The sequence below is a fragment of the Liolophura sinensis genome, chromosome 4, assembly GCF_032854445.1.
Source record: "Liolophura sinensis isolate JHLJ2023 chromosome 4, CUHK_Ljap_v2, whole genome shotgun sequence".
Taxonomy (NCBI): Eukaryota; Metazoa; Mollusca; class Polyplacophora; order Chitonida; family Chitonidae; genus Liolophura; species Liolophura sinensis.
In genome coordinates, this window is record NC_088298.1 from 21328566 (window position 1) to 21341716 (window position 13151).

At 35.6% G+C, this 13151-nt stretch overlaps 1 protein-coding gene across 1 annotated transcript in view; it reads right to left on the reverse strand.

The window, feature by feature from the left end:
* The window catches only part of LOC135464727 (transcription initiation factor TFIID subunit 5-like), an 89726-nt gene that overhangs the window by 63013 nt on the left and 13562 nt on the right, over positions 1 to 13151 (reverse strand). Inside the window, exons 13-14 of the mRNA XM_064742247.1 lie at positions 12425 to 12506; positions 11530 to 11641 (exon numbers count right to left, since the gene is read on the reverse strand). Coding sequence (XP_064598317.1) covers positions 11530 to 11641; positions 12425 to 12506 — 194 coding nt within the window. The remainder of the gene's footprint in view (positions 1 to 11529; positions 11642 to 12424; positions 12507 to 13151) is intronic.

Consider the following 13151-nt stretch of genomic DNA (forward strand, 5'->3'; position numbering starts at 1 on the left):
CACTAGAGTCACACTAAATACTTGGTGTTTCAGGTGCGGGTCTATTATTTCTTCGATATGAACCCCAGTTACGTTGGTAACATGGGGACAAAAATTAATTTGATGGATGTTTTACAATCGAATATTTCACTTAATCACAGACAGCTGGTGTTCACGCTAATACCGGCATTACCCGAGTGTAGTTTGAGGGTTTTATTCGTTTCACGGATAGACACTGCCTTAAAAATTCCATATTTTTCATTTTCGTTATTTCGTGTTACAGTGTAACTATTTATCTTAATTGGAAATTACTAAATTTATTTTCACTACAAATTTTTCAAATGGTTACCTATGCGTCAAGAGGAGTCAAATTGCAAACAGGGCAGCAAAAAAAGCTACAAACACAAAGGTGAGGATAAACTTTTATACTTCATTTTTAAATCAAGTCATGATTGTGCCGTGTCAAAGAACCAAAATTTCCAAACTGATTTTCTCCTGAAAATCTTTGAGAAAGTTGACGACGAGTCGAATAAAATCTGGAATTTAGAACAGCGTGATTTGAGATGATATGCTCCAAATGTCTCAGTGAAATAGGTACATCTGGCTATGGATACAGTGTGTTAAAAATACTTTGTAATTAAATACTTTTAACAATAACAATAACTGCACATCCAACAACTCGGCACTTTTAATACATACCACCGATAAATTTTCGTACCATATAGATTGTTGGCTTATGTTCAATTAGAACGGCATAAAAACTGTCCAGGTAGCCTTATTCACTTCACTAGTGACACTAAATACTTGGTGTTTCGGGTGCGGGTCTATTATTTCTTCGATATGAACCCCAGTTACGTTGGTAACATGGGGACAAAAATTATTTTGATTGATGTTTTACAATCGAATATTTCACTTAATCACAGTCAGCTGCTGTTCACGCCAATACCGGTATTACCCGCGTGTGGTGTGAGGGTTTTAATTAATTGTGTCACGGATAGACACCGCCTTAAAAATTCCATATTTTTCATTTTCGTTATTTCGTGATACAGTGTGATAATTGAAAGTAAAATTGAAGTAAAAACTGTCCAGGTAGCCTTGTTTACTTCACTAGTGACACTAAATACTTGGTGTTTCGGGTGCGGGTCTATTATTTCTTCGATATAAACCCCAGTTACGTTGGTAACATGGGGACAAAAATTAATTTGATTGATGTTTTACAATCGAATATTTCACTTATTCGCATGATATTTGCTGCTTACTCTAATACCGACATTGCCCGCGCGTAGTGTGAGGGTTTTACTTATTGTTTTACGGATGCACACTGCCTAAAAAGTTCCACATTTTTGAGATCTTTTTTTTCGTGGTTCAATGTCAAACTTTATCTTAATTGCAATTTATTAAAGTCATTTTTCACAAGACATTTCTCAAATGATTACATATTCGTCAAAAGGCATCGAATTGTAAACAGAGCTACAAACACAAAGGTAAAGACAAACTTTTATACGTCATGTTTATTTCAACTCATGATTATGTCGTGTCAAATAACCATTATTTCCAAACTGATTAACTGATTTTCTCCTGAAAATCTTTGAGAAAGTTGGCGATGAGTCAAATAAAATTTGGAATGTATAACTGCGTGATTTGAGATGATATGCTCCTTATGTCTGAATGAAATAAGTACAGTTGGCTATGGATACAGTGTGTTAAAAATACCAAATAATTACACATTTCTAACAATAACAATAACTGCACATCCAACACCTCGCCACTTTTTATCTATACCACAGATAAATTTACATACCATGGAGATTGTTGGCTTATGTCAAAGGAGAACGGTGTAAGAACTGTCCAGGTAACACAATTCACTTCACTAGAGCCACAATAAATACTTGGTGTTTCAGGTGCAAGTCTATTATTTCTTCGATATGAACCCCAGTTACGTTGGTAACATGGGGACAAAAATTAATTTGATTGATGTTTTACAATCGAATATTTCACTGAATCACATGGTATTTGCTGCTTGCGCTAATACCGACATTACCCGCGTGTAGATTGAGGGTTTTACTTAGTGTTTCATGGATACACACTGCCTTAAAATTCCACATTTCTGAGATCTGTTTTTTCGTCGTTCAATGTTAGAATTTATCTTAATTGCAATTTATTAAAATCATTTTTCACTAGAAATTTTTCAAATGGTTACCTATACGTCAAAAGGCGTCGAATTGTGAACAAAGCTACAAACACAAAGGTAAAGATCAACTTTTATACTTCATTATTATTTCAACTCATGATTATGCCGTGTAAAACAACCCTGAATTCCAAACTGATTACCTAATTTTCTACTGAAATTTTTTGAGAAATTTGACGATGAGTCAATCAAAATTTGGAATTTATAACTGCGTGATTTGAGATGTTATGCTATAAAGGTCTCAACGAAATCAGCACATTTGGCTATGGATACAGCATGTTTAAAAATACTTAATAATTACATACTTTTAACAATAATAAAAACTGCACATCCAACACCTCGCCACTTTCAAACTATACCGCCGATAAATTTTCGTACTATGTAGATTGTTGGCATATGTTAAATTAGAACGGTGTAAGAACTGTCCAGGTAGCCTTATTCACTTCACTAGAGTCACACTAAATACTTGGTGTTTCGGGTGCGGGTCTATTATTTCTTCGATATGAATAGCAGTTACGTTGGTAACATGGAAGAAAAATTAATTTGATTCATGTTTTACAATCGAATATTTCACTTATTCACCTGATATTTGCTGTTTACGCTAATACCGACATTACCCGCGTGTAGTGTGAGGGTTTTACTTACTGTTTTACGGATGCACACTACCTTAAAATTGCACAATTTTGAGATGTTAATTCGTGTTTCAATGTCAAACTTTACCTTACTAGCAATTTATTAAAGTCATTTTTCACTAGAAATTTCTCAAATGGTTACATATTTGTCAAAAGGCGTCGAATTGTAAAGACAGCTACAAACACAAAGGTAAGGATAAACTTTTATACTTCATGTTTATTTCAACTCATGATTATGCGGTGTAAAACAATCATGAATTCTAAAGAGATTACCTAGTTTTCTACTGAAAATCTTTGAGAAAGTTGGCGATGAGTCAAATAAAATTTGGAATTTATAACTGCGTGTTTTGAGATGATATGCTCCAAATGTCTAAATGAGATAAGTACATTTGGCTATGGATACAGCATGTTTAAGAATACTTAATAATTACATACTTTTAACAATAACAATAACTGCACTTTCAACAACTCGGCACTTTTAATACACACCACCGATAAATTTTTCGAACCATATAGATTGTTAGCTTATGTCAAAGGAGAACGGTGTAAGAACTGTCCAGGTAACACAATTCACTTCACTAGAGCCACATTAAATACTTGGTATTTCAGGTGCGGGTCTATTATTTCTTCTATATGAACCCCAGTTACGTTGGTAACATGGGGACAAAAATTAATTTGATTGATGTTTTACAATCGAATATTTCACTTAATCACACATATCTGTTGTTCACGCTAATACCGGCATTACCCGCGTGTAGTGTGAGGGTTTTACTTACTGTTTCACAGATAGACAATGCCTTAAAAATTCGATGTTTTTCATTTCTGTTATTTCGCTATACAATGTAACAATTTATCTTAATTGCAAATTAATCAAGTTATTTTCACGAGAAATTTTTCAAATGGTTACCCATGCTTCAAAAGGGGTCAAACTGCAAACAGAGCAGAAAAAAAAGCTACAAACACAAAGGTAAGGATAAACTTTTATACTTCATGTTTATTTCAACTCATGATTATGCCGTCTAAAACAATCATGAATTCCAAAGAGATGACCTAGTTTTCTACTGAAAATCTTTGAGAAAGTTGGCGATGAGTCAAATAAAATTTGGAATTTATAACTGCATGATTTGAGATGATGTGCTCCAAATGTCTGAATGAAATAAGTACATCTGGCTATGGATACAGCATGTTTAAGAATATCTAATAATTACATACTTTTAACAATAATAATAACTGCACATCCAACAACTCGCCACTTTCAATCTATACCACCGATAAATTTTCGTCCAATGCAGATTGTTGGCTTATGTTCCATTAGAACGGCGTAGAAACTGTCCCGGTAGCCTGATTCACTTCACTAGAGTCACACTAAATACTTGGTGTTTCAGGTGCGGGTCTATTATTTCTTCGATATGAACCCCAGTTACGTTGGTAACATGGGGACAAAAATTAATTTGATTGATGTTTTACAATCGAATATTTCACTTAATCACAGACAGCTGGTGTTCACGCTAATACCGGCATTACCCGAGTGTAGTTTGAGGGTTTTATTCGTTTCACGGATAGACACTGCCTTAAAAATTCCATATTTTTCATTTTCGTTATTTCGTGTTACAGTGTAACTATTTATCTTAATTGGAAATTACTAAATTTATTTTCACTACAAATTTTTCAAATGGTTACCTATGCGTCAAGAGGAGTCAAATTGCAAACAGGGCAGCAAAAAAAGCTACAAACACAAAGGTGAGGATAAACTTTTATACTTCATTTTTAAATCAACTCATGATTGTGCCGTGTCAAAGAACCAATATTTTCAAACTGATTTTCTCCTGAAAATCTTTGAGAAAGTTGACGACGAGTCGAATAAAATCTGGAATTTAGAACAGCGTGATTTGAGATGATATGCTCCAAATGTCTCAGTGAAATAGGTATATCTGGCTATGGATACAGTGTGTTAAAAATACTTTGTAATTACATACTTTTAACAATAACAATAACTGCACTTTCAACAACTCGGCACTTTTAATACATACCACCGATAAATTTTCGTACCATATAGATTGTTAGCTTATGTTCAATTAGAACGGCATAAAAACTGTCCAGGTAGCCTTATTCACTTCACTAGTGACACTAAATACTTGGTGTTTCGGGTGCGGGTCTATTATTTCTTCGATATGAACCCCAGTTACGTTGGTAACATGGGGACAAAAATTATTTTGATTGATGTTTTACAATCGAATATTTCACTTAATCACAGTCAGCTGCTGTTCACGCCAATACCGGTATTACCCGCGTGTGGTGTGAGGGTTTTAATTAATTGTGTCACGGATAGACACCGCCTTAAAAATTCCATATTTTTCATTTTCGTTATTTCGTGATACAGTGTGATAATTGAAGGTAAAATTGAAGTAAAAACTGTCCAGGTAGCCTTGTTTACTTCACTAGTGACACTAAATACTTGGTGTTTCGGGTGCGGGTCTATTATTTCTTCGATATGAACCCCAGTTACGTTGGTAACATGGGGACAAAAATTAATTTGATTGATGTTTTACAATCGAATATTTCACTTATTCACATGATATTTGCTGCTTACTCTAATACCGACATTGCCCGCGCGTAGTGTGAGGGTTTTACTTATTGTTTTACGGATGCACACTGCCTAAAAAGTTCCACATTTTTGAGATCTTTTTTTTCGTGGTTCAATGTCAAACTTTATCTTAATTGCAATTTATTAAAGTCATTTTTCACAAGACATTTCTCAAATGATTACATATTCGTCAAAAGGCGTCGAATTGTAAACAGAGCTACAAACACAAAGGTAAAGACAAACTTTTATACGTCATGTTTATTTCAACTCATGATTATGCCGTGTCAAATAACCATTATTTCCAAAGTGATTAACTGATTTTCTCCTGAAAATCTTTGAGAAAGTTGGCGATGAGTCAAATAAAATCTGGAATTTATAACTGCGTGATTTAAGATGATATGCTATGAATATCTCAAAGAAAGAAGCACATTTGGATATGGATACAGTATGTTGAAAAATACTTAAGAATTTCATACTTTTAAGAACAATAATAATTGCACCTTCAACAACTCGGGACTTTCAATCTATACCAGCGATAAATTTTCGTACCACATAGATTGTTAGCTTATCTCAAAGGAGAACGGTGTATGAACTGTCCAGGTAACACAATTCACTTCAATAGAGCCACAATAAATACTTGGTGTTTCAGGTGCGGGTCTATTATTTCTTCTATATGAACCCCAGTTACGTTGGTAACATGGGGACAAAAATTAATTTGATTGATGTTTTACAATCGAATATTTCACTTATTCATATGCTATTTGCTGCTTGCGGTAATACCGACATTACCCGCGCGTAGTGTGAGGGTTTTACTTATTGTTTCAGGGATACACCCTGCCTTAAAAATTCCACATTTCTGAGATCTGTTTTTTCGTGGTTCATGTTAGAATTTATCTTAATTGCAATTTATTCAAGTTATTTTTCACTAGAAATTTTTCAAATAGTTTCATATTCGTCAAAAGGGCGTCGAATTGTAAAGACAGCTACAAACACAAAGGTAAGGATAAACTTTTATACTTCATGTTTATTTCAACTCATGATTATGCAGTGTCAAAGAACCAATATTTCCAAACTGATTAACTGATTTTCTCCTGAAAATCTTTGAGAAAGTTGACGATGAGTCGAATACAATCTGGAATTTAGACCTCCGTGATTTGAGATGATATGCTCCAAATGTCTGAATGAAATAGGTACATGTGGCTATGGATACAGTGTGCTAAAAATACCAAATAATTACATAGTTTTAACAATAACAATAACTGTACTTTCAACCACTCGGCACTTTTAATACATACCACCGATAAATTTTCGTACCATATAGATTATTGGCTTATGTTCAATTAGAACGGCATAAAAACTGTCCAGGTAGCCTGATTCACTTCACTAGTGACACTAAATACTTGGTGTTTCGGGTTCGGGTCTATTATTTCTTCGATATGAACCCCTGTTACGTTGGTAACATGGGGACAACAATTAATTTGATTGATGTTTTACAATCGAATATTTCACTTAATCACAGACAGCTGCTGTTCACGCTAATACCGGCATTACCCGCGTTAGTGTGAGGGTTTTACTTACTGTTTAACAGATAGACAATGCCTTAAAAATTCGATGTTTTTCATTTCTGTTATTTCGCTATACAATGTAACAATTTATCTTAATTGCAAATTACTCAAGTTATTTTCACGAGAAATTTTTCAAATGGTTACCTATGCGTTAAAAGGGGTCAAACTGCAAACAGAGCAGAAAAAAAGAGCTACAAACACAAAGGTAAGGATAAACTTTTATACTTCATGTTTATTTCAACTCATGATTATGCCGTTTCAAAGAACCATTAATTTCAAACTGATTAACTGATTTTCTCCTGAAAATCTTTGAGAAAGTTGACGATGAGTCAAATAGAATCTGGAATTTATAACTGCGTGATTTGATATGATATGCTATAAATGTCTCAACGAAATAAGCCCATTTGGCTATGGACACAGTACGTTGAAAAATACTTAATAATTAAATATTTTTAACAATAATAATAATTGCACTTTCAACAACTCGGCAATTTCAATCTATACCACCGATAAATTTACATGCCACGGAGATTGTTGGCATATGTTAAATTCGAACGGCGCAAGAACTGTCCAGGTAACACGATTCACTTCACTAGAGCCACAATAAATACTTGGTGTTTCAGGTGCGAGTCTATTATTACTTTTATGTGAACCCCAGTTACGTTGGTAACATGGGGACAAAAATTCATTTGATTGATGTTTTACAATCGAATATTTCACTTAATCACAGACAGCTGCTGTTCACGCTAATACCGGTATTACCCGCGTGTAGTGTGAGGGTTTTAATTAATTGTTTCACGGATAGACACTGCCTTAAAAATTCCATATTTTTCATTTCTGTTATTTCGCAATACATTGTAACAATTGATGTTAATTGCAAATTACTGAAGCTATTTTCACTAGAAATTTTTCAAATGGTTTTCTATGCGTCAAAAGGGGTCAAACTGCAAACAGAGCAGGAAAACGAGCTACAAACACAAAGGTGAGGATAAACGTTTATTTTTATTTCAACTCATGATTATGCCCTGTAGAACAAACATTAATTACAAGCTGATTAACTGATTTTCTCTTGAAAATCTTTGAGAAAGTTGACGATGAGTCAAATAAAATGTGCCCCTAGCGCAGCGTAATGACCCATGAGCCTCTCACCAATGCGGTCGCTCTGAGTTCAAGTCCAGCTCATGCTGGCTTTCTCTCCGGCCGTAAGTGGGAAGGTCTGCCAGCAACCTGCGGATGGTCGTGGGTTTTCCCCGGGCTGTGCCCGGTTTCCACCCACCATAATGCTGGCCGCCGTCGTATAAGTGAAATATTCTTGAGTACGGCGTAAAACACCAATCAAAAAAAAAGAAAACAAAAAACAAAAATCAAATAAAATCTGGAATTTATAACTGCATAATCTGAGATGTTATGATATAAATGTCTCAAGGAAATAAGTACATTTGGCTAAGGATACAGTATGTTTAAAAATACCAAATAAATAGGTACTGTTAACAATAATTATAACTGCACATCCAAACAACTCGCCACTTTAAATCTATACCGCCGATAAATTTTCGTACTATGTAGATTGTTGGCATATGTTAAATTAGAACGGTGTAAGAACTGTCTAGGTAGCCTTACTCACTTCACTAGAGTCACACTAAATACTTGGTGTTTCGGGTGCGGGTCTATTATTACCTCTATATGAACCCCAGTTACGTTGGTAACATGGGGACAAAAATTAATTTGATTGATGTTTTACCATCGAATATTTCACTTATTCACATGATGTTTGCTGCTTAGGCTAATACTGACATTAACCGCGTGCAGTGTGAGGGTTTTACTCAGTCTTTTACGGATACGCACTGCCTTAAAAATTCCACATTTTTGAGATCTGTTTTTTCGTGGTTCAGTGTTAGAATTGATCTTAATTGCAATTTATTAAAGCCATTTTCCACTAGAAATTTTTCAAATGGTTACCTATACGTCAAAAGGCGTCGAATTGTAAACAGAGCTACAAACACAAAGGTAAGGATAAACTTTTATACGTCATGTTTATTTCAACTCAATGATTATGCCGTGTCAAATAACCATTATTTCCAAAGTGATTAACTGATTTTCTACTGAAAATCTTTGAGAAAGTTGACGAGGAGTCAAATAAAATCTGGAATTTATAACTGCGTGATTTGAGATGATATGCTATAAATGTCTTAATGAAATAAGTACATCTGGCTATAGGTACAGTGTGTTTAAAAATACTTAGTAATTACATGCTTTTAACAATAATAATAACTGCACTTTCAACAACTCGGCACTTTTAATCCATACCACCGATAAATTTTCGTACCATATAGATTGTTGGCTTATGTTCAATTAGAACGGCGTAAAAACCCTCCAGGTATCCTTATTCACTTCACTAGAGTCACACTAAATACTTGGTGTTTCGGGTGTGAGTCTATTATTTCTTTGATATGAACCCCAGTTACGTTGGTAACATGGGGACAAAAATTAATTTGATTGGTGTTTAACAATCGAATATTTCACTTACTTCCCACGTGCCTGCTGGTAACCAGTATGCTAGAGTTATCCGTGTTCAGTGTGTAGAATTTAGGACACAGCTCTTTGAGACAAATGCTGTCGCATAATTCTACATTTTAAATTGCTGTCGGTTTAGGATACCATACACTAAATCCTATTAGTTGTAAGTTTTTAAAAGGAATTTTCCCCTCAAAATCTTTCACACTGTTGTCATTCGGTTACAAAATCTCATCAAATATAAGAGCGACAGCGAAGCTCAAAAGTGCATATCAGAGACAGCATATGCGAGATATTCTTCGGGGGAAAGATATTTTGCAGCGCGGATATATTTGTGCTTCCAGGAACTGATGTCGAAGAACGGAATATTGGATTATGTGAAGTATTTCCCATCGTTCCCACTGGCCACTGATGTGGATGTCACAACTTACCCTTTCAAATTTACCTAGTATTTAACTGCTGACATTAACCTCAGCAATTATCGGGTAAATTACCGCTATAAAGTCTCACCATCTCCACGAAATAAGCATTATCCCTCTCACGTCAGTGACTGACCTATTGTATGTGACCTTGAAATTTTCCCTTTAAACACACCATGTCTTTTACAGTCTATTCAAACCATGCATACATTTCACGTGAGAAGACCAGGTGATTTCTGCCTGAACACTGATTTTGTCACCTCAGTTAATAAAATGTAGTTAAATGATATCTGTGTTCTTTACTGAGACAAATTCAAGAGACATCAGCTCACATTTTAATTGTATTTTAAAGTGCGAATTTCTAATCTTTTGCTGCATCAGTGAGAATCTATGTGTTTAACTTCAGTCCTATATTCTTGAAATCTTGTTCGATATCAAATGAACTGCAGGTTTCGGTGGATTATTTCTTCTTCATGTTTCTCTTTTGGCAATAGCCAATAAGTGATGACCAATTTTTCAAAAATCTCTGATTTTTACTCTGAAACTATAAATTCAGCACCTACAACTTCGCCACTGGTTGAAGATTAGCAGACAAATAATATGATTCAACAGGAGTTATCTTCCTTTACCCACATCATATCTCATTTGCCATATATGTCTCTGCTGTGGATAAGTATCATTTTATAATGTTAAACGTTATAATGTTTTCAAGTTCAATGGTTATTTAATTCGCATATGGTATTTCATGACCGTTACAACACAATCTTACAAACACAGGTTAGGCAGGCTGTTTTAACTCGCCACCTTCAGTAGAACGGGGAGCTCGTAAAACTCTTTCCAACCTGTATCAAGATGGTCCAAAGCTAAGAACTCATTTGTTCTTTCCTTTATTACGTCACAATTACTGGTGTATGTGTGCTCATAAAACATATATCAAGTACACATGCACTGCAACGTCACAGAAGAAAACGATGCGTTCTGCTGCCATTTGGACCGTCTGTGTAGCTTGTCCTCGAGTCTCCCAATGGCCATAGGGGGGAATGGGAGGTTGGAAGGGAGTGGCTATATGTCTATCAAATTTCATTGCTTGGGTATACAAAAATACCAGTTACAAATCCCAAACACAATCTGCCATATTCAAGAAAATTTCTGACTGGCTTGGTGTCGCATGCTTCTGTAGTACTACAATTTGAATCGCTTACCGAAGTTTATGGCATGGTGCGAAGAAAACATACCCCACTGGGATTTTTTATACAATTAGGGTTGCACACCCACATGCATGTAGCACAGTACTTAAGAATTAACAGCTTTTGCGTAAGTTTTGTTGAAATGCTGTCATATTATGGCGTTTTCACTCAGACAGCTTTAATTGCGAAAAACACAAAATGGAAGTTATCAGTTTCCTAAGAGTGTGAGCTGTTCAACCATTAATTGATGCATTTCATGTGAATGTTCAGTGACATGCAAGAATATGACTCCCACAAATTTGTTTTAAGGCTTGTTTGGAAGGTAAAGTGATATTCTAATTGGAAAATGCATGTTTAAGCATGAAAAGTAATACCTTCTTATTAATTATTTGCCTCAAAAAATGCAAATTTTTTGGTGTGAAATTTTAGGTCATTTACTGTAACATGGAAATTGAACTTACATCAACATCAGAGAGATGACCAGCGAATATCCGCAGCGGCTGATGGTGGTCCGTGGCCCAGAGGCGGGCCGTCTTATCCTGACCCGCAGACGCAAAATAGTGTCCATGGGGGCTGAAAGTTCAAACGTCAAAGTTCAGGAGGTTAGCAAGGTTGGTTCACTTAGCTTATTTAATACTAGAGGTTTTTCGAGAGTGTTTCATGAAAAAATAACCACACAGGAGTTTCTATATTTTCAAGGTTTAAGTCTGGAAATTTGCTGATGACTAGAAGTCAGAAGGAAGGTCGTGTACATGGTGAAGGACACTGGTTTCCTCCGGGCACTCCGGTTTCCTCCACCGCCGTCATTTAAGGTGTAATATTCTTGAGTATGGCATTAAACACAAATGAACAAAAAAAAAAGATAAGAAAAATTGAAGCAGGACAGAATATTTACTATTTTGAGCTTTCTTAAAATAAATTCTGAAGTTTTTAGAATAGAGAATACTATAATACAACTGTTTTCCCCCATCTATTCAGTGAATTAAGTTTTGTTTCACCTATAGTAGATAAAACAACTGGGGGTACTTTACCTAAATCTGACGCTCCAGACAGGGAAGTTGTTACTTCACCTATATACTAAGTTGGTGGATTACGTTTTGATTCACCTATAGGACATATCATAACTGTGGATACTTACCTAAATCTGACGCTCCAGACGGGGAAGTTGTGACTTCACCTATATACTAAGTTGGTGGATTACGTTTTGATTCACCTATAGGACATATCATAACTGTGGATACTTACCTAAATCTGACGCTCCAGACGGGGAAGTTGTGACTTCACCTATATACTAAGTTGGTGGATTATGTTTTGATTCACCTATAGGACAAATCATAACAGACTGTGGATACTTACCTAAATCTGACGCTCCAGACGGGGAAGTTGTGACCTTTGTAGCACACCAAGTTACTCCAAGTCTTAAGGCTCCACAAGCGAACTGGGAAAAAATTATATTTATAATTATAAAATTTATTATTTATTCATCTGATTGATGCTTTTACGCCATTTTCAAGAATATTTCACTTATGCGACGGCAGCAAGCATTATGGTGGGAGGAAACTGGGCAGAGCCCAGGGGAAACCCATGACCATCCTCAGCTTGCTGGCAAACCCTCCCACTTACAGCCAGAGAGGAAGCATGGGTTGGACTTGAACTCACAGCGACCGCATTGGTGAGAGGCCTGTGGGTCATCATGTGGCGCTAGCGCGCTAACCAACTGAGAAAAAATAAAATACAATAATGACAATTACAGAGATTACATATTTAAATTTATTTCCTTCTTGATATCTTTCTGGCCAAAGTAAAAAAAAAACCCTGTCACAAGTTCACGAGCCCTTGATAACTGAAGTTTTAATCCACATATTACTTCCTTGCCCTTCACAAAGAAGGCACGTCAACTGCTTGCACCAGTGGGTGGGTGGTGACGTTCTGTGGGCTCTACTCCTTTCTTACACCCGTAAACATGTCTGCAGTTACATAAATGAAAAGTTCCTGACAGTCGAGTAATTTTCAGCTAATTGTCGCTGGATGGGCCGTTTATTACTCTGTTAACACTATTTAGGTCTAGCATATTAGTACATGA